Here is a 27,596-nt window from a genome sequence, read left to right as displayed (position 1 = left end):
AGAAAATGAAAGTAGCAGCGAGGATGACCTAAATCTGGACTTGCAGAGCATTAGTGATGACGATGAAATGGATGATATTGATCCATTGGCGATTTCAGATGTCTGTTTAGTTTGTGGAGAGTTTGGGAAAGATGGAGAACTATGGTAACGATGTATTTCTTGTAGCAGATGGAGTCATGAAGAATGTAGTGGCTGGAACACTCCAAAAGGTTGCAAGTGCGATCTTTGCTGTATGAGAAAATGAACTCTTTTCACATCAATAAAAATGTAAAATACAAAAATTATAAGAGATGTTTGTAGAATTACATTATTTCATTCTTAAATATACTGTTTACTATTTGTGGTAACTAATAAGCAAATAAAAATAGCAATTATTGTACATTTTTATGGTTTGTTTGTTTCACGTGTTATTACCCAGTGCTTTGCGTGTCATTACCCTCAGGGGTGGGGAATACCACGCATTTGCACTTTTTTTTATTTTAATGTTCAAAATTAAGATACTGTTTATAACTATTTACAGACGATTGGAATATGTGGAGAAATGTCCATTGTATGGTATGTACTTATTTTCGTAGGTTTTAATGACGTAACGAATGGTTCACATCGATTTTTCCTTAGGTGCGTGTATTTCCCCCACTCTCCCCTAAATTTCAAAAAATGCTGAAACACATATTTCTTTTTTTGTGACCGAGACACCTGATTTCAGTTTTCATAGGTCTAGCTTCAAAATTTCCGTAGTAGCGGCCATCATTTTTTTTAAAATAAGTTCATTCTGTATTTCACCCTCTTAGGATCGGACTTTCAAAAAATTCCATTTAAACGACTCTTACAGTATAAAACCCACATTTTCTCCAAATTTCAAGTTTCTGTCCTTAGTGGTTTGGGCTGGGCGATGAAGAGTCATTCAGTTAATCAGTGAGTCAGACAGGACATGCCTTTTTGTATAGAGATTAAAGATAAGGTTTCTACAGAATCCTCAGTGCGCCAGTCAAACCCACACTCACCAGTTTTAAGACATTTTCCAAATTGTGCCATGAAAGTTAAGGCGGTTACCTGTTGGAATTAGGAGCTTTTGACAAATTTATCCGGCCACATTCTCGCGAGTTATTAGAGTGTAGTAAATGCTGAGAAAATCTTTAAGTTCAGAACAAACAAACTGAAGAGTTGGTTGTCCATGGGCAATCTAGCCAAAATTATAGTTATGTCACTCATAACAAGTGTATTTCTTGGGATCCGAATTATCAATCAATAAAGGCCAGGACGTTTTCATACAATGTATATGAAACTGATATTTTGACAAACAAAACATTTTAAAATCATTAGTCATTAAAATCAAGAACCATTATTGTCTTACTTAGCTCCAGAGTCTACATCATAACACCATCATCACTGCCATCGCCTCTACATCTGCGTCTACATCATACGCTGCAAGCCACCTAATGGTGTGTAGCGGAGGGCACTGTTTGTACCACTGACTGAGCCCTTCAACTCTCTTCTACTCATGAACAGAACTTGGGACGAACGATTGTCTGTAAGCCTCTGCATTGGCTCTAATTTCTCGAATATTCTCCCTATGGCAATTACGCGAGCCATATATGGGGGAGTGGGGGGGGGGGGGGGGGGGAGGGGAAGTAATATCTGGTCCGTCTCTTCCTGGGAAGTGCTCTCTCGAAATTTCAGTAGTAAATCTCTCGGTGATCCACAACACTTCTCTTGTAACGTCTGCCAGTGGAGTAACGCTCTCGTGCTGACTAAACGATCGCGTGACGAAATGTGAGCCACTCGTCGTTGGATCTTCTCTATCTCTTCTATCGGTCCTATCTGGCAAATGGATCGAATAAGCGCCTTATAAGCCACTTTATTCTTGGATGAGTCAAGTCTCCTTAAGATTCCTCCTATGATATGGAGTCTGGGATCTGGTTTTCCCACTATTTGCTTTATGTGATCATTCCACTTAAGATAGCTCTGGATAGTTACTCCTTGATATTTTACGGCAGGTATTGTTTCTAGCAGTTTCTCATCAACAGTGTAACTATACAGTAGCAGATTTCTTTTCCTACGTACGCGCAAAATGTTACTTTTATTTATGTTCGGGGTCAACTGCCAGAACCTGCACCTTCATCAGTTCTCTGGAGGTCATTCTGCAAATCGTTACTATCTTCTGGAGTTGCTACTTTGTTATACACAACCGCATTATCTGCGAACAGCCTTAGAGAACATCCGATGCTTTCTACTAGATCATTTATATATTTGCTGTAAACAGTAACAGTCCTCTCATACTTCCTTGGAGTACACTGGACCTTGACATCTGTCGATTTTATTCGTTAAGAGCAACGTGTTGAGTTCTGCCTGCAAGGATGTCTTGAATGCAGTCTCAGATGTAATTTTGTTCGTCAATCCCACGGCTCGTCTTAAAAATGTGCTTTCTTCCAGTCGCTAGTTACCTTCCGTTGCTCAAGCGAAAAATAGCTGCTAGAAGTAGAGCAAGTTCTTTCATATAATCTTTGTAGAGTCTTATAGGTATCTTGAAGCAGAGACGTGTGGTATCACCGCTTACGGTCATTAACATGCAGTGAACCGGCTTTGTTGCCACGCCCACGCACTATGTTCGAGGGTGAGACTTGGTGATAGAATTACTAGAGCAGGTTTGGTTGTGACACATTTATTCTTCGGAAACTTACACCACATTACAAATGAAATCCACCATTAATGTTCGTCTGTACAGCTGTGTTGCCCTAAGGGTACGGCTCGATCACAGATCCCGGAGTGTACACACTCCAGTGATGAGCCGTGGCGTGACCGCGTGGACCGAACAAGACAAAGGCCACGTCACTGAATGTCCAGCTCCTGGCACGAGCGGAAGTGCCGCAATGCCTGCAGAAGGGAGGAAGGCACTGTCAAACGGAAGGGTGCACTCCGCGAAACGAGCGACTGCGTTTCAGACTGCGCATACTCGTTTGCAGGGGAGTTGCGTTAACTCGACACACGTGATCAGTGACGGTGAAGCTGGTGGAGCAGAGACGTGTGTCACATTGCGTTGACCAGCTCGCACTGTCTGCTTGCTTTGTTCTGTGCATCCAGTGCACGACGCACCATTGCCAAAATTCGGCATAGTGATACAGCTGCACTCGTGAATGCTGGGCGTCGCTTACTTCATGCATTCAGCCCTACACGCATTTGAACGGTGTGGCCGCCACACAGATCCACCCTTGGAGAGCGGAGCTCTGTATCTGCTAAAACATGGCAATCTTTCTGTGGAGCACGTGTATTTAAAGTTGGTGCGCTTCGTGATGACAGTGTGTCAGCCTTGGCAGGGGTCGGTCAGTGTTGGAAGGGCGGTGCCCCGTGACGTCAGCGAGCCGGACCGGTGAGCGTGCGGTGGGTGCAGCTAGTGACAGTGGCGTGAAGCACTGGCAGCAACTGTCCATACCATAAACAGTGAAGGCGCGCGCTGTAGGTCATTTGGTATGGGGTCTCGAAGGCACTGACATCTTAATAATAATGCCAAACATCCACAAGAGCTACAGAAAAAAATCACTATTTACATTGTTCAGAGTGGCAAGTCCAAGTGTTCATACGTTACAACGTTCCACAAGTTCACCGAGTGGCTCAGTTGCAGCAACACAGAGCAGCATTCGAACTGACCTTGACGTTCGAGACAATGGAGGTCCAGAGAATATGCGCAAGTGTGGTACCATCGGGAATCGAACGCTGGTCCAGGAGCCGTGACGGGCAAGCTGGGCGGTGTGGTGTGCGATGCCTGGAGCTCAACAGCAACGCGAATACGTTAAACTGACGCAGATGCCAAACTGGCCTAAATGCCCGACGTGGCGGAGGCAGAGGGATGCGAACACGGGTCTGGGAGTGGCGATGGACACGGGTGGCATTGCCCGGGGCTCGACTGGAGGTACCGGCCGAGGGCGCGGGCAGCTGGAGGCAGATCTCTACATTGGATGGCGGCTCGTGCTCGCCGGATTCTGACGGCTTTCGGGGGCTCGGACACTTGTTTAGTGTTTTGGGTAGTGCGGCGCGTTGGTGATGCAGCATGGCCATTGGAATCGGACGCGGCGGCCGGTGTGCGTGACGTAGTCCACTGGTGGCTGTGGTGGGGACGACCGGTGCGCCTGTGGTGGGTGCGTTCTGGGCGCCCATGCTGGCTGCCTAGGCGGGGTGGTGGGAGCTGCACATGGCGACGCAATGACAGGCGGCTGCAGCTGTGCATCACCGGTGGCTACGGGTGTGCGCTCCGTCTGACCGCTGGCAGAGGGAGTGTCGTCTGTAACCAGATCTTCCGCCAGGTCGAAGAAATGCGTGGCTACTGGAGTGGGCAAGATGTAAGCTGGTTTGACGCGATCGATTGACACTGCAGACGGCTTCCCGTTGCACTTGATGACAAGCGTTTTGTCTCCTCGTGCGATCACGTGATGTGGTCCGCTGTAGGGCAGCCGGAGAGCTGGCTGTACTGCGTTCGTACGTAACATGATGTGAGTGCAGCCCTGCAGGTCGGCGTGCACGAATACCTTTTTGGTGCCATGCCATGTCGGTGCATGTGCTCAGAGGCCGGCCATGTGAGTGCGCAGACGTTCTGCCAGAGTAGGTGCTGCGGCGTTGTGTGGGAGTGATACTTCCTTGACAAAATCGCCCGGGATTGTGAGAGGCTGTCTGTACACAAGGTCGGCAGGTGACGCATTGATCTCCTCCTTCAGCGTTACTCGCAGGCCGAGCAGCACCAGTGGGAGTGCCTCTGGCCACGAGGTGTTGTGGCAGGTTAGGGCAGATTTCAGAGTCCTGTGGAACTGTTCGACCATGCCATTCGACGCCGGATTGTAGCTTGTTGTCCTGTGTAACCAGATGCCACACAGTCTGGCGACGTGCGTGAACAACGTGCAGTCGAATTGGCGGCCACGGTCAGTTGTCACGTGACTGGGACACCCAAAGCATGCCACACCCAGGTGTCGACGAATGCAGTGGCGATGGTCTCAGTGGTGATGTCCGCGACGGGCGTTGCTTCTGGCCAGTGAGTGAAGTGGTCCACCATAGTTAGCAGATACCGCTTGCCTTGAGAGAGAGGAAGCAGGCTGACGAGGTCCATGTGCACGTGCGCAAATCGGCGGCTTGCATCAGGGAAGGTGCCCATGCATGCATGGGTGTGCCTTCTGACTTTGGCACACTGACATGCCATCCAAGTGTACGCCCATTCCCGGGAGTACTTCCGAAGCCCGGGCCAGACGAAACGGGCAGCCACGAGTGTCGCAGTGGTGTTGGTGCCGGGGTGTGACAGTCTGTGGACGCGATCGAAGGCACTGCGCTGGAATTTCTCCAGAAGAAATGGTCAGTTCGTGCCGGTTGAGATGCCACACCAAATCTTCCATGCACAGCTGGGGACAGGCACCAGCTCCAGTTGGAGGCCGCTGCAAGTGTCGTGACGGAAGTGGTGCAGTTATTCATCACTCTCCTGTGCTTGGGCGACGTCCTCAAAGTTCACAGGGGATGAGATGACGGCTCACGCTCGGGAAAAACGATCGGCGACGATATTGTCTATCCCTGAAATGTGTCGGATGTCTGTCGCGAATTGCGACATGTACTCCAATTGATGGAGTTGGGGCGGTGAACGCTTGGTGTGGTTGTTCTGGAACGTGTGGGTAATCGGTTTGTGGTTGGTGAAAATTACAAATTGTCGGACTTCTACGGACGGTCGGAAGTATTTCACTGCCACATACACCACAAGCCACTCTCGGTCATAAGCGCTCCAAGCACGTTGCAATTCGGACAGCTTTTTAGAGAAAAAACTGAGAGGCTGCCAGCTCCTGCTGACGCACTGTTGTAGCGCCGCACCGATGGCAGCCTCGCTGGCGTCCACGACTACGGCCAAGTCTGCGTCATGTACTGGGTGCGCGAGCAACATCGCTTCTGCTATATTTCGTTTTGAGTCCGTGAACCTCTGCTCCATTGCGTGTGTCCAATTAAAAGGGGTCTTTCCCTTTGAGATAGGACCGTGTAACGCCTTAATCAATGGCTCTTCCACGGCGGCTGCGTTGGGCAGGTGTTGACGATAGAAGTTCATCATGCTGAGGTAACGGCGTAATTCTCTCTGTGTCTGCGGACATGGCATTTTCAGTATCGCTTGCACTTTCTCCGGTATTGGCGTCGATCTGGTGGGGGTAATTAAGTGGCCAAGGAACACGATTTCCGTCACACCGAATTCGCATTTCGCTGGATTAATAACGATGCCAGCTTCACTCAGGCGCTGAAAGACGGTCGTTAGGTGGCAGCAGTGGAGCTCGAGCGACTTGGAATACACCAGGACGTCGTCGAGGTACGCGAAACAAAATGGCAAGCCTCGCAAGACGCCGTCCAGGAACCGCTGCCAAGTCTGGGCAGCATTCCGAAGACCTAAAGTCATAAACAGGCTTTCGAAAAATCCAAAGGGCGTTACAATAGCTGTTTCTTTAATGTCTTCAGGCGCCACCGGAATTTGGGTGTACTTCTTTACACAATGTATCTTGCTGAACACCGTGCAGCCTGCCAAAGCATAACTGAAGTCTTGCAGGTGTGGGACTGTCCGTCACCGTTTGCGAATTAAGGGTGCGATAGTCACCACACGGGCGCCACGAACTGTCTTTTTTGTGTACTAAGTGTAACGCCGATGACCATGGGCTACTCGATGGTCGAATAATGCCTTGCCGCAGCATGGCATCGAATTCTCCCTTTGCTGCTGCAAGTCTATCGGGTGGGAGGCGACGTGGGCGACACGATGTGGGGGGGTCTGAGTGTTGTTATTATATGGTGCACTGTTGAATGTTTAGTATCTCTCGGTGCGCTGGCTGGGTGGGTGAGGTTGGGGAATTTTTCAGGGATGTCAGCGTAAGGGCTGGGGCACTACACAGGTTTAACACTGTAGAATGTGGCCTGCTGGCACTGTCCCGCTATCCTTAAATTTGTTGTCTCGCCAATGAGCTGGTAGTTTGAGAAGTCAGTTAGCAGCCTGTAGTGGCCGAGAAACTCCGCGCCCAGAATCGGCTCATTAACGTCGGCCACAGTAAAAGTCCATGAGAATGTGCAGTGTAGAGCTAGACCTAAATTGCGGCTGTGTGTGCCGTAAGTTTTAATAGCTGAATTGTTCGCTGCTGTGAGGGAGAGTGCCTCGACCCACCTGCATTCTCGTAACATAGAACGGGGGAATATCGAGAGGTCCGAACCCGTGTCAACAAGGTACCTCATGCCCACATCCCGTTCCGCGACAAACAGATGCTTCGAAACCGCACTGCAGCCGGTTGCGCCTAGGCCCGGTCGTAGCTGGCGTTTGAGTGCGAGCAAGAGGCGCGGCACCTGGTTGCTTCATTGCCAAAATGGGCGTAGTACTAGCAGTAGCCGCTTTGTGCCTGCTCTGACGTCTGCAGGGTACCGTTGGAGCGGCTGTTGCTACGTTGTCGACTGTGTGAGCCGTGCCTGCTCTACTGCTGCTGCGGTGCGTGCTACCCTCTTGCTGCGAGCGCGTCAACCGGTCGACTTGCGAGGATAGAGCTTTCACCTGTGCAGCCAAGTTTTGCACTAGCTGATGCAGGTCAGCTTCCGATGTGAGGGGACGGTGTCGTGAGCTGCCGTGGCCGCGGTTCTAGGCGCTGTTGTCAGCGTATCGTGCACTCGATCGGCCAAGTTAGCGACGACGTTCAGCTGCATCTCCGTCTGTGCTGTTATCACTGCCTGCACCTGAGCTGGGAGACTGTGCACCCAGATAGTGCATAACAGAGAATTTGGCACCATGTCGGACTGTGCGAGGCTCCACAAGTGGCGCAGGAGCTGTGAGGGACTCAGTTCGCCGCATTCCTCTTGCCGCAGCAGTTGCTGCACTCGTTCCTTGGACGACGAGATCCGCCGGATCAGCTCCTCCTTGAGTCGTTTGTAGGAAGACTGCGTCGGCGGGGCTTTGATTATATCCCACACTTTGGCCGCATAGTTCTTATTGTGCTGGCTCACTACGTGTCCAAATTTTGTCAGGTCACCTGTTACGTGGTTGCTCATAAAGACCACCTCCACTTGGCTGAACCACATTACAGGGCCACAGTGCCATAAGAGAGGCAGCCTGATCAACACCCATCCAGTGCTTGTGGATGCTCTGGTGATTGTAGGAGGCATCGGTGTGGCGGGGATTTGCACACCAAAATTGTCCTGAGCTGTCTGTGGCTGCACGGTGTCCGCGTGTGTAGCCCGTGCTTGTAGCTCACTCTCCAGTCGCTTGTTGCGTGCGAGCAGGTCTTCAATGGTCTTTTGCAACTCTTATAATGTCACCATCTTAGCTTAGAGTTGAGTCCTCGCACAAGGGGAAAGCACACAGTGAAAATAACATGACAAAGTAAAACACAATAAAATAATACTAGACTGTTCGGAACTAAACTCATGCGCAAAAACAATACAAAAAAAGTATGTTAAAAAAAAAAAGTCTATGTAGCACTGTTCGGGTGCAGACGTGTACGGGCCAGCCTACTCGCGGTTCCACATCACTCGTACCAACGAACGTTCGTCACCATGTGTTTTTAGCCTTGGGTCACGTCGGGGTCACCAGTGAAGTGGGGATGTGTGGTATCACCGCTTACTGTTATTAACATGTGGTGAACCAGCTTTATTGTCGTGCCCATGCACTGTGTTCAAGGGAGAGGCTTGGTGACGGAATGACTAGAGCAGTTTTGATCGTGACACATTTATTCGTCGGAAGACTTACACTATGTTACAAATGCAATGCATCATTAACGTTCATCCGTACAGGCATGTTGCCCTAGCAGTACGGCTCGATCACAGATCCCAGAGGGTATACACTCCAGTGATGAGGCATGGCGCGACCGCGTGGACTAAGTGAGACAAAGGCTGCGTCACCGAATGTCCAGCTCCTGGCGCGAATGGAAGCGCTGCGATGTCTGCAGAAGGGAGGAAGGCACTGTCAAACGGAAGGGTGCACTCCGCGAAATGAGCGACTGTGTTTCACACTGTACGTACGCGTTTGCGAGGGAGTCACGTTGATTCGACACACGTGGTCATCGACAGTGAAGTGGAGACGTGTGTCGCGTTGCATTGACCAGCTCTCACTGTCTACTTGGTTTGTTCTGTGCGTCCGGTGTGCGACACACCGTTGCCAAAATTTGGTGTAGCGGTATAGCTGCACTCGTGAATGCCGGGCGTTGCTTACTTGTGTTGGCTGTGCCGCAGTTTAGCCCTTCACGCGGCCGCCACAGTCTCATCTGGTCCTGATGCCTTTCTGCCATTAAGTGACTGTAGCTGTTTTTCTATTCAGCATTCGATTATCTCAGTATTGGCCACTTCAACATTCGTACAATGACTGAAAGGAGGAAACGTATAACGACCTTCCGTGGTGAAACAACTTCGGAAGATCGAATTCAGTATTTAGGTCTTCTCTCTGTCATTTTCCGCTTCGGTGCCTGTATGGTCACTGAGTGAATGAATGGATGATTTTGACTCACTTACTGATTTTGCCTACGGCCAAAACCTCTCAACATTTTTACTCAGATCGGTTAACAATGTTTTACTTTCAAAAGTCATTGATGGTTCCTCTCGTTTCTGTCCTTACGCTCATTATTGCTTCATTCAGCTTTTGTTTGTCAACTAGGTTTTTACTTCTCTTGAATCTGAGATGAAGTTCTCCTTGTTTACATACAAGTTTTTTTAACATGGCTATTAAACCATAGAGGTCTTTCCGACCCCTCAATACATTACTGGGAACGTATTTGTCTAGGGCACACTGCATGATTCCTTTGAATTTTTTCCATTTGTTTTCCACATCTTCATCCTCATCACTGAATGTTTGATGATGACTGCTCAGATAATCTGCAGTTCGTATCCTGCCACTCTTGCTAAGCAAAAATATCTTCCTATCTTTCTTAACATTCTTTGTCAGACACATTCTCATACATGCTATCACAGCCTTACGAACACTGATACGTTCCACTACATTAACTGATTCGATAAGTTCAGGTCTGTTTGTTGCCAGAAGGTCTAAGAATTACCCTCATGCATTGGTTATCTATTTGCTCAAACTAATTTTCGGAAAAGACATCCAGGAGAATGTCACACGAATCCCTGTATCTGGCACCATTTTCGATAGCATAACACTCCAAAACTATACCTGGCAAGTTGAAGTCACCCCCTATTACAACGGCATGGACAGGATAATTATTAACGATATTTTACACGTTCTGTTCGATGCGCTGTACCACTAGAGCGCCTGACACAAGCGGTCTACAAAAGCACAGGATTACCATTTTTAACCCATCTTTGATGCTTGACATCACGCAGATTATTCACAGTCGGGATCCATGATAAACTTGCTATATTTTATCGAATTCTTTACTAAGATAAATGTGCCACCTCCATTGGTGACTAACCTATCCTTATCAGAAAATTTCCAATTTGAACATAGGATTTCATTATCATGAACGTCTGGTTTCAACCATATTTCTGTTCCTGATAATATCTGTGAATTATAACCACCATTAGGTGGTACTAATGCTGGAACCTTTCTTGAATGCTCCTACAGTTTACTAAAATGATATTAATCTCTCCTATCTCTGATCTGCTATGATGAATATTCTCTGAGGACATTGTGGCTAATTTATTAGGCAAATCATCTTTTATCCCACGGGAGGGCTTCTCTAACCTAAAAAAGCCCCATGTGCCCTCCAGACATACTCCACTATCATAGTAGTCGCTTCGTGAGTGTTGTGTATGCCTGACCTATTAAGGGGAACCCTACAATACTGTTCCCTATAGCGGAGGTCGAGAAATTCACATTCAATACTATCGCAGAGTTGTCTGAGCCTCTGGTTTAGACTTTCCACTCTGCTCCAAGCCAGAAGACTGCCATCAACAATGGGTACATGCTACAAATAGACAGCTTAGCCTGCACCTTGTGTGCGATACTAGTCACCTTCATCAAATCAGCCATTTGCAGAAAGGAGCCAAGAATGCCCTCAGATCTCAAGTGGCAGGTGTCATTCATGCCAACATGTGCCATTACATGAAGTCGTTTGCACCAATGCGCTCGACAGCTGCCAGCCAAGCCTCTTACAAGTCACAGGCGAGACCCCCTCAAAACATACTGACTGTGCACTGGCTTTCTTTCCCACTTGCCTGCTATTTCCCTGAGGGGCTCCATCACCTGCTTTACACTGAAGCTCCCAATGACAAGCATACCCACCCTCTGCATTTGTCTGGACTGGGCAGGAAAATCGGCTGCTGGCCCAACAGGAGAAGCATCCCATGCTGGTTCAGAGTTATCATCTACACTGGGTGGTACAACGTACCTTTTCCTGAGGTGCAGGGAGCCAGCCGCAAGACCTGCTCCCTCTTTTACTTTCTGCCCAGTGACACTCAAATCCACCACTGTCTGAAACCCTCTCGCGAGTGAGGATGGACCGGCCAGTTGTTATGTATCAGAAAATGCAGCAACTTTCAGGTCACCAGGGGATTCCAAAGGCACCAAAGGTGAAGCATGTCATGTTCCCAGCACCCCGATGTCGCCGCAACTTTGAGCATTAGCCGGAAGCATGTCGACGTTACCAACGCTGCTTCCATCTGTTAACTCCAATTCATGTATCCACATCGCCTACAGCATTAAGACTACCCACCAGGTCCAATAGCCGTGCATCACATCTTAGCCTGTGTACCTGCCACCCTTCCCACCCTCATTCCTAACAAGCAAATTGGCTGCCTCCTGCTAAGCTACTAGCCACCTGCCCCCACGCCTTCTTCCTGCCTCCATCTCCCTCTATCCACCCCACCTGGCACTATGGCCACCAGAAGCTGGTCCATTTGGTACTATATAGGGTCATAGGATTATTTTTGTATGTGTAGGAGGGGGGGGGGGTAGGGAAAGGCTGTGGCAGCTGTGAGGTATCAAAGACATGCAGGACAAATGATGGGAGTAGAGAAGTACTGAGAGACTGGAATAACATTACTTTCCTCCTGCTGACAAGCTTGGTGCCCCTGCAGATTTGAGCAGGTTTCTGCCAACTTTTTGACATCTCCACCACAAGCCTTACCATTATAATACCATTTGAGAACTCCACCATGATGTCCAACAACTCAAAACATTAGGTCCATCCCAGAACCTGCTGCATGAACCTTTTTCCTCTTCACACCGGCAATACCTCACACACTTGTCATCTGCTCTCAGAGTTGTTCAAACCCAATGCTACTGATCTCCTTATTTCTCAAAAAGAGATTTGTTTGTAGTTCCACTGCACAATTCAATTTTTGCTAAAAGAAACTGCTATCTTAAAACTAAGCAGATTTTTATTTCAACATATCATCTCTCCTCAAAGTCAGAAGGAAGAGTGATGTGGGACCTGGGTAAGCTGTGTAGGTTTAATGTTACATAAAAGACCAAATGCGGGATATGCATCATACTAAATAAATAATTTTACAGATGTAAATAAAAGGATTTTTTCTTTCACACCATCATTTCAAATATGATTTCTTTCAAGAACTGTATTAAATATCACTAGCCTCAAATACAATTCAATTGCCTACATTCATTTTTTCATATGTTTGCTAGTAATCAATTGTAAATTAATCAGTATTACAGTCTCTCATAACAGCTACCCAAATTTCTTATTTAACAAGGGAAATGATATCCTGAACATATGGATTTCCATGTGTCTCAACAAAATGCAGCAAAACCTCATCCTTGTAAGATGTCTTCTGGCTCTTATCTTCATTTCATTTACACCATGTGCTGTACTGGTACTGATCCTGAGTTTTGCCTGCTGCTGGGTACACCACAAGAGGGATTTTACATCGGTGAACTGCAAAAGTTAGAAACCTTAATTAAAATTATCTTCATTGACCATAAAGACCTATAAATCTATATTTAAAATGCACAACATTGGAGTAGTTAAATAAATGTGTTCACCTATTGATCAAAGTTTGAATATTAGGATTACCTAAAAAGTACCATAAATACGTTACAATAATAAAACAAATGATGTCATACATTGCAGTAGATAAATACATAGGTATGAGAGATCCTGGATGCTACTCTTAGTACATCCTCATCACTTGCACACTCACCACTGACATGGCTAAAAGTGCCAGTTTATATTTATTCCCCTGCCATCTACCAGGTTAGATCTGAATGTTTCACTACACAAAAGATACTTTGGAACAAAATTAATTATAAAATCTACCAAGTATATTAGGCAGATGAAGATAAGAAAAATGAAGCAATGTTGGGCAGCCATAACTCATCAATGAACCTTCTGAAGTTGCAGCAAGTCATTGTGGAAAATCAATATTCAAGTTTAAAAATTTGACAGCTATATCCTGGAGGAATTTCCATCTTTGCTACACAAAATTGCCACAAAAAGTTTTAATATTGTTTGAAAAAGTATGTGGCAAGTGAGCATTAAAGAATTTTGTCGCTCCAGTGATGTTGTGGTGATAGCTTTGAGTTCTTGAACAGAATTATCGTAGGTGATTAAATGTGATATCTTACTTATACCAGAATGCATCAAGAAACTAGTGCATTTGTATCACAGTGAAAGACTAGACTCAGGCATGTATATTGGATTTGAACTGTATTACAAGACTGAAAGATCACTGTGTTCATTAACTTCCTTTCCAAAAATAAGAAAGTGAATTCTGATCGTTATGGTGAAATCATGGAAACTGAGACCTGTCATGCTACTTTGTCAAAAACTGACGTTCTGTGCCTGTTTCTGTGTGCAAAATACAGGATGACACTTACACAGAGATAACAGCAACCAGCCATTTTTTACATTGGCATTTATTCATTTAAATGGTGCCACTACCAGTTTCAAAGTGACAGGTTCATCATAAGATGGCTAGTTCATGTTAAGATACATTTTACATGAACTAGCCATCTGAAGATGAACCTGTTAGTTCAAAAGTGGTAACAGCACTATTTAAATAAGTAAATAGCACCATAAAATGTGGTTGTTTGCTGTTATCTTCTATGTAAGAGTCAACCTATGTGAGACATGACACTCAAAATGGGCTACTCATACACGTTTTGTTTTCATCAATAAAATGCCTCCACACATGTAACTCATACACAATACATATTATGTGTGACTTAGGATAGGAAGTATTCAACAAGGGAAACTGATAGAGAATCTATATCATTACATAAATAAATAAGAAAAGCTGAACTCATCAAGTAGATTTTCATGAGGTGCTTGGTTCAAATGATGACAATGTGTAGTGCTGCAACACTCTCTTCAACTGGCCGGTCTTCTTAAGTTCTGCACCCATGTCATTTTCAGTACCTAATGATAAAAAACCCTAGCTGGCACATATATCTCATGTTGGTATGTCTTGTGGTGGATTGGTTGAGATAGGGATGTTAATTTTAGTGTCAAGATTTACAGAAGCTCTCCTGCGAACCCTGCAGAACTAGCATTCCTGAAAGGAAGGATATTTCAGACATGGCTTAGCCACAGCCTGGGGGATGTTTCCAGAATGAGATTTTCACACTGCGGTGGAGTGTGCACTTCTGTAAAGTTTGGAAGATAGGAGACGAGGTACTGGCAGAAGTAAAGCTGTGAGGACGGGGCGTGAGTCGTGCTTGGGTAGCTCAGTTGGTAGAGCACTTGCCCGCGAAAGGCAAAGGTCCCGAGTTCGAGTCTCCGTCCTGCACACAGTTTTAATCGGCCAGGAAGTTTCATATCAGTGCACACTCCACTGCAGAGTGAAAATCGCATCATGTTAAATATTCTATAACTTGCTCACAAATGCATCAGTAATTTAAATCAGAAATAGAAGACCGGCCAGTTGAAGAGAGTGTTGCAGCACTACACATTGTCATCATTTGAACCAAGCACCTCATGAAAATCTACTAGATTAGATCAGCTTTTCTTGTCAATTGAGCAAGGAGAAAATCCAACTTAAAATTTTAAAATGAAATACACAGTGTTTTTAAAAGGAAATATAAAATAATCTAGAAAAACAACGTCTGCCCATGCAGGAACATATAAAATGGAAGCTCAGGAGAAATGCGTAGGCAGTCAAAACATTTATTAATACAGCCACTGGACTAGACAACCTTTCTGAAAATTGAAGTAAAGCCTGGCAATTAAATAAAGTGCACGTTCGTTACAGAAAAATGAGTGAAAAGTCAAATGACTTCAAACTGAAAGGGGACAAAATGCACTGGTGATACACAAACTTGGCCATTGCATCTGTACAGTTCACACATGTGGTCACAAAGCAAACAGTGACTGCCATTAATATAATGTGCCAATCAGACTGAATTATGTGCACTACATACAACAGCTGACAACTGACTTATTATATATTCAGTTCACACCCAACCAGCAGAGAACAGCCCCATCTTACGATGTACTTCACTACTTCGCTGCCTCCAGGTTCTGTCTGGGGAAAAGACCAGCCAGTTAGCCCTGAAGTGAACTGCGCTTAGCCACAGTAAGTATTTGGCCAGCTCACTCCTCCATGTTGCAGCTGCCACATTATGGCAGCCACAGCATGCAATCAAATCCTCTATAGCGTCTGACAACTGCTTGTTGCCCACTTGCTCTCCAGCACCAGAGTCTTGTCTCCTTGGCGCAAATGATGTGACAATGTGTGGTGCTGCAACACTCTCTCCTTGCAATGGTGCTTATGTCATGATGTGCAGCACCACCAAGGAGTTGCTCAGCCATCACTGTTGTACCCGTGATGCAGATTTGAAACAGCCGCAGCTGCATAACATCTCATGATGCCACACCATCGCATGAACAGCACTCATATTCTCCTAGATATACTTGCAATGAACTTCTCAAACAGAGTAATTTTTACCCCTCAAATACATGCATCTGGCATGTCCATCCATTACATGATTTTCATGGTGTACTCACTAGAATATCCCAGAAAGAAACTGCACCTGTCTGCTACCGGGGTTTCAAATGCATTAATTTACCTGAAATTACAACTGAAGTGCAAGAAACAGTCTGGGGACATCTTCTATTCCTTTCTCAGGCGTAAACAAAAAGCTTCATGGGTTTACTAACAAACTCACAAAAGTATACGACAAATATATTCCCCTAAAGACTGGAAAATTAAGAAAGAAACCTGCATCTTGGCTAACCGAAGAACTAAAACAGCTCATGAATCTCAGTGATACTGTACACTACGCATACAAACTATGCCACATGCCTGAAAATCATATTGCTTGCAAGCAGAAGTGGGGCAGAGTCAGTCAAGCTACAGGAAAAGCAAAACTGTAACTTGTCCATACATTAAATGACAACAGAAATAGACCAGCTGCCCTTATGGAAAAACCTGTGTGGCAAGGGGGGTAAATTACTGTAGCCACAAAAAATTCTATCCAAAGCATGGGTCCTGCAGTATCTTCAAAAATGCCATCATTCATATCAGATCAGCATCTACTAGACATGATGACCCCACACTCCAAATTATGAAGCTTATTATTGAACCATTACTGCCCACCATAACTGATATTTCCAACCACTCCTTAACCAAAATCATTTTCCCTGAGGCCTGGAAACAGTGATTAGGTAAGCCACTACCTAAAAAGGATGTTGCCACAGCAGCCTCTAATTACCAGCCTATTTGCATTCTTCTTGCACTGTCCAAGGCTTACTAACTACAAAAAACCTACAACACAAATACTAATTAGGTTTCTGTAAACATCATAGCACAATATCTGCCTTAATAAAGATAACAAATGACCTGAAGCTTGCTGTGGATGCATTAGAAGCAACTACTGTGTGCTTCTTAGATTTCAACAAAGGCTTTACACTGCTGACTTTGACATTTTACTTGCCAAACTTAGCAGCCTAAATTTCTTGCCAAGTGCAGTGCAATGGTTTAGCTCATAGCTGGCATCTCACCAGCAATGCACCATGTCCAGCACTATAAAGTCACAAGGGAGGCAAATAGCATCAGGCATCCCCAGGCTTTGGCATTAGATCCCATACTCTTTTCGTTGTGTGTAAATGATGTGTCATCTCTTTTATCCTACTGCAAATGCCTCATGTACACCAAAAACCTCCACTTGTATCTAAGTGCAAAATCAATAAACCTGAAGACAGGTATAGAGAATTTCAGTACCAACTCATGTGCGCTTTCGAGATGGGCACATCAACCCACCCAAAATCCAAGCAATACTTGCTCGTCATTCTAAGCTCATTAGCCTGCGGTACCAGGAATCCCTACCATCTTTAACCCTAAATGGGTCAAATATCAACTTCTCTCCTTCAGCAAAGAGTCTAGAAGTAATAGCAGATGCAAATCTAAATTGGAATGAGCAATAACTACAATGTGCAAGATGGTATCAGCATCTCCCCATGCCCTATCAAAATATAAAAAACTATTCCCTCTTGTGCTTATAAAGAAACTTGTACAAGCATGTATACGGCCAGTTACTTACTGCAATGTTATCCTATAAGGTCTTTCTCAGGAAAGTTCATGGGGCCTGGAACTGGTTATGTGTTTGTAATATCTTGTTATGTGTTTGTAATATCTGTGCTGTTTGACCCTTTGATCATATTTCATCAGCTATGCACAGCTGTTCTGGCTTTATGCAGACAAGCACAGAGATTTCCATACCCTCTATTGTCTTATAATGAACACTGTCCCCCATATCTCTCCTCAAACTTAATACTCGTATCTGAACAACATGGCAGAAACACTTTCCCCCTTCATCATTCAGCCACTTTTTCAAAATACTTCTCAGTAGCAGGAATCTAACTCTGGAACAGCCTCCCACATTATATTAAAGAACTGAATAACATCTTCAGTCTGACAGTAAATGACATTCCTACTAATGCAACAATAAGGATTAGCATTGTTCCTGTATGCACTCTTTACTTTGTACATTCTTCTTTTCAATTAGATCTTCATCTTTTCGCAGTATTCTTAGCTGGTGCATCTCCTTAAATTTCCTTTCCCCTGAACTCACCATATCTGACAATGTCTATCTTGTACACCTTTAAATTCTTTTCATACCCACCACTATCATTATTGGTATTGTTATTATTATTATTAAATTATCGTTACTATCACTATTAGTGGCAGTTGCAGTAGTCCTAACTCTGCCAGTATTATTTACCAACACTGCCAGTTCAGACACTCAGATCATTTTAATATTATTTGTCATATTAAAATTGTTATTCTTTAGGAAACTATGATGTAAACAAGGTACTATATGTGCTAAATCCCAGTCCAATGTAAGGGAGGGCATGATGGATCTAATTCAGTGTGCGATTTGCAGGGGGGGGGGTGGGGGGGGGGGGGGGGGGATTGGGGGGGCATCCCCCCACCCCGCCCCCCTCTGCATCAGACCATCCCCTCCTCTGGCTTTAGTTCATGCATCTCAACTTGGCATGTTTATCTCCCACAGACTGGACTAAAACTTTACATAGAATTTAAATTTATGGAACCGAACACTGAAAGTTTACTATTAATATGTTTTCTTATTAATTTAGAAAAAGTGTGATGTAGTATTTAAGCATTTCAAAACATTTAGAACTAATTGACAAGACGACGCACGCCCTATTTCCGTAGCATGCCACAATGTTGCAAGATGTCGCCACAGCGTAACCGAGGCTTTAGAGCCAGTTCTGTATTGTATGGTGGATGTGATGTATTGCGTACAAAACTAAAACCTGCAATCAGATCCAAACGACGTGGAAAACTACGAAGAGGTGTCATCCTACAGCAAGATAACGCTCGCCCTCATTCTGCCCAACAAACAGCCGACGCAATAAAGGAGTTGAGATTCGAGGTGCTGGAACATCCATCATACAGTCCAGACCTGGCTCCAAGCGATTTTCACATGTGTGGACCATTGACGGAAGCACTACAGGGAAGAAGATTTGAAAGTGATGAAGATGTCATTGCTGCGGTGCAAAATTGGTTACAGATGCAACCGATAAGACGGAAAAACTGCATTGAAGTCCAGGGAGGTCACGTAGAAAAATAATGCATGTTCCAGTTTTCTATTATCAGAATAAGTACAGCTTTTCACAAATGTGCCTTTACTTTTCGAATTCCCCTTGTATACCTGTATGTAGATGATTTTGTAAATAAGATTTACCTATAATGTACTTTTAAAGATATAAGAAGGGATGGCTTTTCTGATAGCGCATACGCGTGAATAGTGAGTTTCGGCATAACTGTTTAACCATGGGTAACGCCACGGTGCAAGCTAGTAGCATGTATAATTATACTAACCCCCTCAGACATCCCCCCCCCCCCCCCCCCCCCACTGGTAAAAGCACAAATCACACACTAATCTAATTAGATCGTGTTAAATAAATAAATAAAGAAAACATTGAATTGCACAAGTGCAGTACATCTACTATAGTCTGTCCATACTTAAGGACTGACAATCCACTTCCGGGATTGGAATGACTCCTTACCCTCTCCCTTAAAACCCATATCCTTTCGTCTTTCCCTCTCCTTCCCACTTTCCAGATGAAGCAACTGTTGGTTGCGAAAGCTTGAATTTTGTGTGTATGTTTGTGTGTCTATCAACATGCCAGCGCTTTCGTTTGGTAAGTTACATCATCTTTGTTTTTATAACCAACAAATCAGTTGGTTTTACTGAGAAATTCATCAATGGAGTATAAGGAGTTGGCCACCAATAAATCCTTTAGGCTTCTCTTAAACTGAATTTCATTGGTTGTTAAGCTTTTTAAGGCTGCCGGCAAATTATTGAAAATGTGTGTTCCTGAAAAATGCACACCTTTTTGTACAAGACTAAGTGACTTTAAATCCTTGTGAAGATTATTCTTATTTCTAGTATTGATTCCATGAATTGAGCTGTTGGTTTGAAAAAGTGATATACACTCCTGGAAATGGAAAAAAGAACACATTGACACCGGTGTGTCAGACCCACCATACTTGCTCCGGACACTGCGAGAGGGCTGTACAAGCAATGATCACACGCACGGCACAGTGGACACACCAGGAACCGCGGTGTTGGCCGTCAAATGGAGCTAGCTGCGCAGCATTTGTGTACCGCCGCCGTCAGTGTCAGCCAGTTTGCCGTGGCATACGGAGCTCCATCGCAGTCTTTAACACTGGTAGCATGCCGCGACAGTGTGGACGTGAACCGTATGTGCAGTTGACGGACTTTGAGCGAGGGCGTATAGTGGGCATGCGGGAGGCTGGGTGGACGTACCGCCGAATTACTCAACACGTGGGGCGTGAGGTCTCCACAGTACATCGATGTTGTCGCCAGTGGTTGGCGGAAGGTGCACGTGCCCGTCGACCTGGGACCGGACCGCAGCGACGCACGGATGCACGCCAAGACCGTAGGATCCTACGCAGTGCCGTAGGGGACCGCACCGCCACTTCCCAGCAAATTAGGGACACTGTTGCTCCTGGGGTATCGGCAAGGACCATTCGCAACCGTCTCCATGAAGCTGGGCTACGGTCCCGCACACCGTTAGGCCATCTTCCGCTCACGCCCCAACATCGTGCAGCCCGCCTCCAGTGGTGTCGTGACAGGCGTGAATGGAGGGACGAATGGAGACGTGTCGTCTTCAGCGATGAGAGTCGCTTCTGCCTTGGTGCCAATGATGGTCGTATGCATGTTTGGCGCCGTGCAGGTGAGCGCCACAATCAGGACTGCATACGACCGAGGCACACAGGGCCAACACCCGGCATCATGGTGTGGGGAGCGATCTCCTACACTGGCCGTACACCACTGGTGATCGTCGAGGGGACACTGAATAGCGCACGGTACATGCAAACCGTCATCGAACCCATCGTTCTACCATTCCTAGACCGGCAAGGGAACTTGCTGTTCCAACAGGACAATGCACGTCTGCATGTATCCCGTGCCACCCAACGTGCTCTAGTAGGTGTAAGTCAACTACCCTGGCCAGCAAGATCTCCGGATCTGTCCCCCATTGAGCATGTTTGGGACTGGATGAAGCGTCGTCTCACGCGGTCTGCACGTCCAGCACGAACGCTGGTCCAACTGAGGCGCCAGGTGGAAATGGCATGGCAAGCCGTTCCACAGGACTACATCCAGCATCTCTACGATCGTCTCGATGGGAGAATAGCAGCCTGCATTGCTGCGAAAGGTGGATATACACTGTACTAGTGCCGACATTGTGCATGCTCTGTTGCCTGTGTCCATGTGCCTGTGGTTCTATCAGTGTGATCATGTGATGTATCTGACCCCAGGAATGTGTCAATAAAGTTTCCCCTTCCTGGGACAATGAATTCACGGTGTTCTTATTTCAATTTCCAGGAGTGTATTTTTAATGGCAAATTTCATTAAGGAATAAATATATTGGGAAGCAGTAGTTAGTATCCCTAGTTCCCTAAACAGGCTTCTGCAGGATGTTATTGAGTTCACACCACATATAACTCTTACTGCACATCTTTGTGTCCAGAAAACTTTAGATTGGTCTGATTAATTACCCCAAAAAATAATACCATATGACATTATGGAATGAAAGTAAGCATAGTATGCCAGCTTTTTCATTTTTATATCCTCTATGTCTGACACAATTCGCATTGCAAACAGCAGTTCTGTGGTGTGCTCCTCCCAGTTGAATTTATTATCAAGCTGTAATCCCAAGAACTTAACATTGTCCACTTCTTCTATCTTCTTGTCATCGTATGTTAGACATATACTCATGGGACACCCCTTAAAAGTTCTGAACTGTGTGTAGTGTGTTTTTTCAAAGTTTGGTGACAAAGAATTTATTAGGAACCAGTGATTAATGTCCACAAATATTTTATTAGCTGATCTTTCTAGGACTACACTTGATTTGCTATTTATTGCAATGTTTGTATCATCAGCAAACAAAACGAACTTGGCATCTGGTAATGTTACTGATGAAAGGTCATTGATATACACAAGAAAAAGTAAGGGCCCCAAAATGGAACCTTGTGGACCCCACATGTAATTAGTTTCCAGTTGGATGGTGCCTGATAGCTTGATACATGTCTCTTTCCTAATAACACCCTTTGTTTCCTGCTAGAGATGTAAGATTTGAACCATTTTGCAACATTTCCTGTTACACTATAATATTCTAGGTAGAAGAGCAAAAGATCTACTTGACATTGTGCATTCTGATGTTTGTAGACCAATGAGGGTCACGATATCTTCTCACTTTTACAGATGATCTGTCAAGAAAAACTTTTGGTTATATGTTAAAATCAACAACGTAAGTCTGTGACACATTCATCGAATTCAAAGCACGAGTAGAAAATGAAACTGGTCGAAAAATCAAAATATTGTTTTTAAAGACGATTGGAATTAAACATGAAACAACAACTCCTTACACGCCAGAACAGAATGGTGTTGCAGAACGCTTAAATCGAACAATCACTGAAAAAGCAAGATCAATGTTAACAGATGCAGGTCTAAGTAGACAATTTTGGGCCGAAGATGTAAACACAGCAATTTATTTGAAGAATCGTTCTCCAAAAAAAGCTGTTAAGAATGTCACTCCTGAGGAATTATGGAGTGGTCGTCGGATAAATTTGAGTCATTTACGAATCTTTGGATGTCGAGCATTTGTACATATACCAAAAGAAAAAAGGACGAAATTAGAAGACAAATCTAAGGAACTTATCTTTGTTGGATATTGCGAAGATTCTAAAGGATATCGTCTGATTGATCCAAATTCACCAAAGACAATTGTGAAAGCCCGTGATGTGCAATTCATCGAAAACTCAAAGTGCACTTGTGGAAACAGTATTTCAAACAATAACCCAATAGACGATAATCGTATAGACAGTCGTCAACTAGCGCCAGCACCTCACATCATTGAAGAGGCAACTGAACTGACAGAACCTGCTGAAGTTGACAGAAATGCAGTTTATCTTGAATTAGCACTAAGTGACACTGACAAAACTGTAAATAGCAACGTACATAGTCACACGGAAGTTGCGCAGCCAGAAATGCAACCAGAAATTAGAAAATCATCACGTGAAAGAAAACCAAATACTCAATATTTTAATGATGATTTTGCTTGTCTTGCTTGTATTTCTGAACCAAATTCGTATGAAGAAGCAATGAATTGTGATGACTGTGAAAAATGGATGGAAGCCTTAAATAATGAATATAAATCTTTACTTGAAAATGAAACATGGATTATGACTGATTTACCACCAGGCAGGAAGGTAATTAGTTCGAAATGGGTGTTCAAGGTGAAAGAAACGTCAAATGGTGAAATTGAACCTTATAAGGCTCGTTTTGTAGCGAAAGGTTATTCCCAAATACCAGGAATAGACTTTGATGAAACGTTCTCGCCTGTTGTTCGTCATTCTTCACTTCGCATCCTGTTAGCCTTATCAGCTGAATTTGACATTGAACATATGGATGTTCAAACTGCGTTCATATATGGTGATCTCGATGAAGGAGGTTACATTCGTCAACCTGAAGGCTACGTGAAGAAGGGGGAGGAGATGTAGGTTTGCAAGCTGAAGAAGGCAATTTATGGTCTAAAACAGGCGTCACGCGTTTGGAATACGAAATTAGATGTGACAGTACATAATATGAACCTAAAAAAGGCAGAATATGATTCTTGCATTTACTTCAGAATTGAGAAACAAAATATTATAGCTGTTTATGTAGACGACTTGATCATTTTCTCTAATAGAAATAATAAGTGGAAGAAAGAATTGAAGAAAGGATTAATGGATCAGTTTAAGATGAGAGATCTTGGTGAACTTAGTTGGTGTCTTGGCATGAGAATAAAACGAAACAGGATACAAGGGACGATTAGTATTGATCAAGGCAAATATGCAGCAAACATACTCAAGAAATTTGGTATGGAACATTGTAATCCGGTTGCATATCCATTTGAACCTGGTTCAAAGCTGCAAAAATATGAAAATAAATTGACAGATGAGGAAAACCTTGTGTTACATCGCATTCCTTGTCAGCAAGCCGTAGGATCACTATTGTATTTAGCTCAAAGTACAAGACTGGACATTGCATATGCTGTGGGGGTTCTAAGCAGATTCAATTCTAATTATCGGAAAATCCACTGGGAAGCGGTCAAACGAATTATGCGATGCATTAAAGGCACAGTCAATGTAGGACTAATGTACCCAAAACGTGGAACAACTGAAATTGAAGGTTTCTGTGACGCTGATTATGCATCAGACTTCCATCAGCGGCTATCAACGACCGCCTATATCTCCAAGTTAGATGCGACAGCAGTTTCCTGGACTTCAAAACAACAAACCGTCGCTCTATCAACTACAGAAGCTGAGTATATGGCTCTATCAGCAACAGCGCAAGAAGCGGTATTCCTTCAAGGACTGCTACGTGAATTGTGTGTTACGCATAGTGAAAAAACAGTAAATGTATGCTGTGATGATAGAGGTGCCATTGCACTGAGTCACAATGGTGTGCATCACGCTCGAACAAAACACATTGACGTGAGGCACCACTATATTCGTGATTTTATTTAAAACAGGAAAATTCAGTTTGAAACCTGTAAGTACCGTTAAGCAGTAAGCTGATTTTTTGACAAAGGCACTGCCTAAAGGTAAACATCAGTGGTGCTGTCAAGCTGTGGGACTTGCAGAGTTCACGAATTTACATCTCGAGAACTTGTGGAGGTGTTGGGAACAATCATATTTTACATTTGATGTGTTATATGTATGGTAGTTTATGTTTTCTCTTTGATCTTCGTTATGTAACATCGCTGAATAAATAGTCTCTAAAAATGTGTGTTCCTGGCAATATGGTGTATTGTGTATTTGATTAAAAGGTCAACTTTATAATCTCACAGAGGACTAATTAGAATCAATATCTAATAAATGGTCTACTCATGCCTCAACTACTAATCGGATGCCAATATGGCTTCAACATGAGAAACAGATCCTATAGGTTTGTAATAAACCTATCTAATTTCTCTAATCTGCCTACTTCATTCTAACACAACAATAAGATTAAGCGTGTTCACCATGGTGGGGAAACATATTTTAAATAGGCCTACCTCTACTGTTTGGAAAGAACAAAAGCAATACAAATAACAGGGTCTGCATATTACAGCAGCTATAATGTAAACAGTAATATTTAATTTGAGTGATACTGACTGGATTCCTGAGATGATTAAAATTTCAAAACTTTCAATGATATGATTTTGTTATGTAGTTACTTACTGACATAAATTGTGCACACCAAAACCACAGCTGTATCTCCCGTGCTCCATTTCCTTGGGGAAATGAAAAAACCCCTCTGATTTCACTCTTGTTGCTAAGGTTGCTAAGATGGATTCTTGAAATGTCAGTTTCATTGTCATTATCACTGCCACTATTGTCATTTAATGAAATTTTCATCTACTCCACTGAATTTTCCAAAGGAGCTTCATTCTGCCACCCTCGTTCTATGATGCTCTCCGTACATTTGACAATTTTCAGGGGTGACATTCCTGACAGCTACCCTTGTTAGTGCTTCTACTGCAGAAAGGGTAAATTTACCATAATTACTTGAAACATAACCTTTAATTTGGGGTTCATCCTCTGTATTACTTTTCTGGTGTGCTTCCAGGCCACTGAGTATCTTTTTATTATTGGTAACCGATCACAGATTACTCTAAATTTGTGGACCACTTCCTAAAACCTTCACATTAGGAACGAGAATGTATCCTTGAATTCCATGATTGTTTTCTCCATTCCCTCTCTCCGCTCCTGGCCCAGTTATAGGCCACCTTGTATACTTTTTCTAAGTACTACAGTTGGATCAGCCTCTGCATTCTCCACACCCACCTCTGGCTGATCGTCTGTACACAGGATGACATCTACCATGTTTCTTGTTTCTGTGTGAGTTGTGATTAATTTACATCGCACAGAAACACCTGCGGTTCACTGAAAACTGCCTGCCTTCCACAAATTTTTCAATCATGGATGGAACAGCATTATTTTCTACTAATGGCTAATGGGCATATACAAGTACTATACTTGTACTTCCATGGCGCACATCACAGTGCTTCCCAGCCACTCTGAAATTTCTTTCACATTCTCTGCTTCACATGAGCCTCTTAGTTGCAGTGCGGGCTTCACCTTCAACTTTTGTCATTATATCAGCGCCCTTATTGTCACGGCGTTTGACTGTGCTCTCTCTCTGCTTGTTATTATGTTCCTTTTGGAACATGTCTTCTGTAGTCACATGGGTGACTTGGGGTGTCATGAGAATGTACTCATTAACAGCTTCTGGCAGTCTAAATCCTAAAGGCTCATGTGCAGTGGTCTCTAACCCACAACCAGTTGCATCATGTCTGTAAGATTCTCTTTAGTTGGCAGTGTTCATTGAATTCTCATCACAACTTTTGGATAGCATACTGACTTCATCTGGAATGCGTGTTACCTCTAACAAATCACCTTCTAGCTACTGTGGCCCACCTATGAACTTTCCTCGGCCTCCTTGCATTGTACTAAATTAATTGTGGCCTTAGTGCTATCTGTACCCCATGCAACCAGATCTTTGTACAAATTTACCATGGTTTTAGTGCTCCAGTTGATGATCACCACTCTACTCAAGAGTATATCATTAGCGATTATAAAATCGAGTGCCAACCCACAGATGACATCTGAATTCACCTGGAAGCCACTTCTTCCGTTGCTTAGCAGCATGAAGGCCTGCTTTTCTACCTTTATCCTTTTTGCCTCAAAAGCAGGAATTAGTGAGATTCCTCTTACTGGTACCTCAGCTAATTTACTGCCTATTTCTACCAGTATCACGTAAAAACACATTGAAAATGCTGTCACTTCTGACCCGAAATCCAGACATGCTCTTGTCTTAATTCCTTCCATGGTTATCTCAGAGATGGGACACCGACTGTTCTGTTTTTCTGGGAAATCATAGTACTAGTCACTGTCGTCTTCCACTTGCTATCGCTGGTACCTCATACTGCATACGTAATGTCCCTTCACTACTGAGGTGTCCCCTGCAATACCTCATTGTCTTTGGCCAGTCACTTTTGTGACCTCATGCACATCTGCCTGAGGTGGGGCCAGTGGTGGTGAAGCTCCATAATTCTCAAGTCCTTTGTCGTAATGTGATGATTGTACACAATTCACATAGTGTCTGTGATTTAGCACTTCATTCCTGCCCTGTTCTCCCTAGTGTGGACCATGGCGTCTATTTAGCTCTTGTCTATTCCATTCTTCTGTCCTTTGTCTGTTATTGTGCCAATTCTACCTGTCATTGTGAGTAACAAACCTTTGTAACATGTTATTTTCTTCCCTCATTGTGTTAGCATGTACCATCCCTTGGCAATCCTATTTCTCAATGACATCCAAAGACATTAAAATATCGAGGAACTGTTCTCTTGACAGTGCTCTGATGAGTGCTCATTGTACCTGAGCAGGAAAATGTGAGCATATCACACTACACAATTCCTCACCTGTCATTTTGTTGTTCAAGTATCCCAACAGAACAAAAAAGTGAGCAGTATGTGTTGCCATGGATTGGCATGACTGTGCGACACATACTGTCCCTGATATATGCTTTCTTTGCATTTACCTTTGTGGCCATGCTACAGTACATTGCCAGAAACTGAGTGCAGAAATCCTTGTAACTACTGTTCCTGCAAATTTCTACATCAGATCAGGCAGTCTCC

At 44.2% G+C, this 27,596-nt stretch overlaps 1 protein-coding gene across 4 annotated transcripts in view; it reads right to left on the bottom strand.

The window, feature by feature from the left end:
- Positions 1-12,550: 12,550 nt before the first annotated feature.
- LOC126414647 (parathyroid hormone/parathyroid hormone-related peptide receptor-like) overlaps positions 12,551-27,596 on the bottom strand; it is a 510,473-nt gene continuing 495,427 nt past the window's right edge. For 2 of the 4 annotated variants that reach the window (XM_050083365.1, XM_050083367.1), the window contains one exon: positions 12,552-12,815. In XM_050083365.1, the coding sequence (XP_049939322.1) occupies positions 12,730-12,815 (86 nt within the window). In that variant the 3' untranslated portion in view covers positions 12,552-12,729. Of the gene's footprint in view, positions 12,816-27,596 lie in introns of all 4 variants that reach the window. The other 2 variants (XM_050083368.1, XM_050083364.1) reach the window with 2 other exon arrangements.

The sequence above is a fragment of the Schistocerca serialis genome, chromosome 1, assembly GCF_023864345.2.
Source record: "Schistocerca serialis cubense isolate TAMUIC-IGC-003099 chromosome 1, iqSchSeri2.2, whole genome shotgun sequence".
Lineage (NCBI taxonomy): Eukaryota > Metazoa > Arthropoda > Insecta > Orthoptera > Acrididae > Schistocerca > Schistocerca serialis.
Note: the sequence above shows the minus strand (reverse complement) of the source record. Positions and strands in the feature narration are given on the sequence as shown.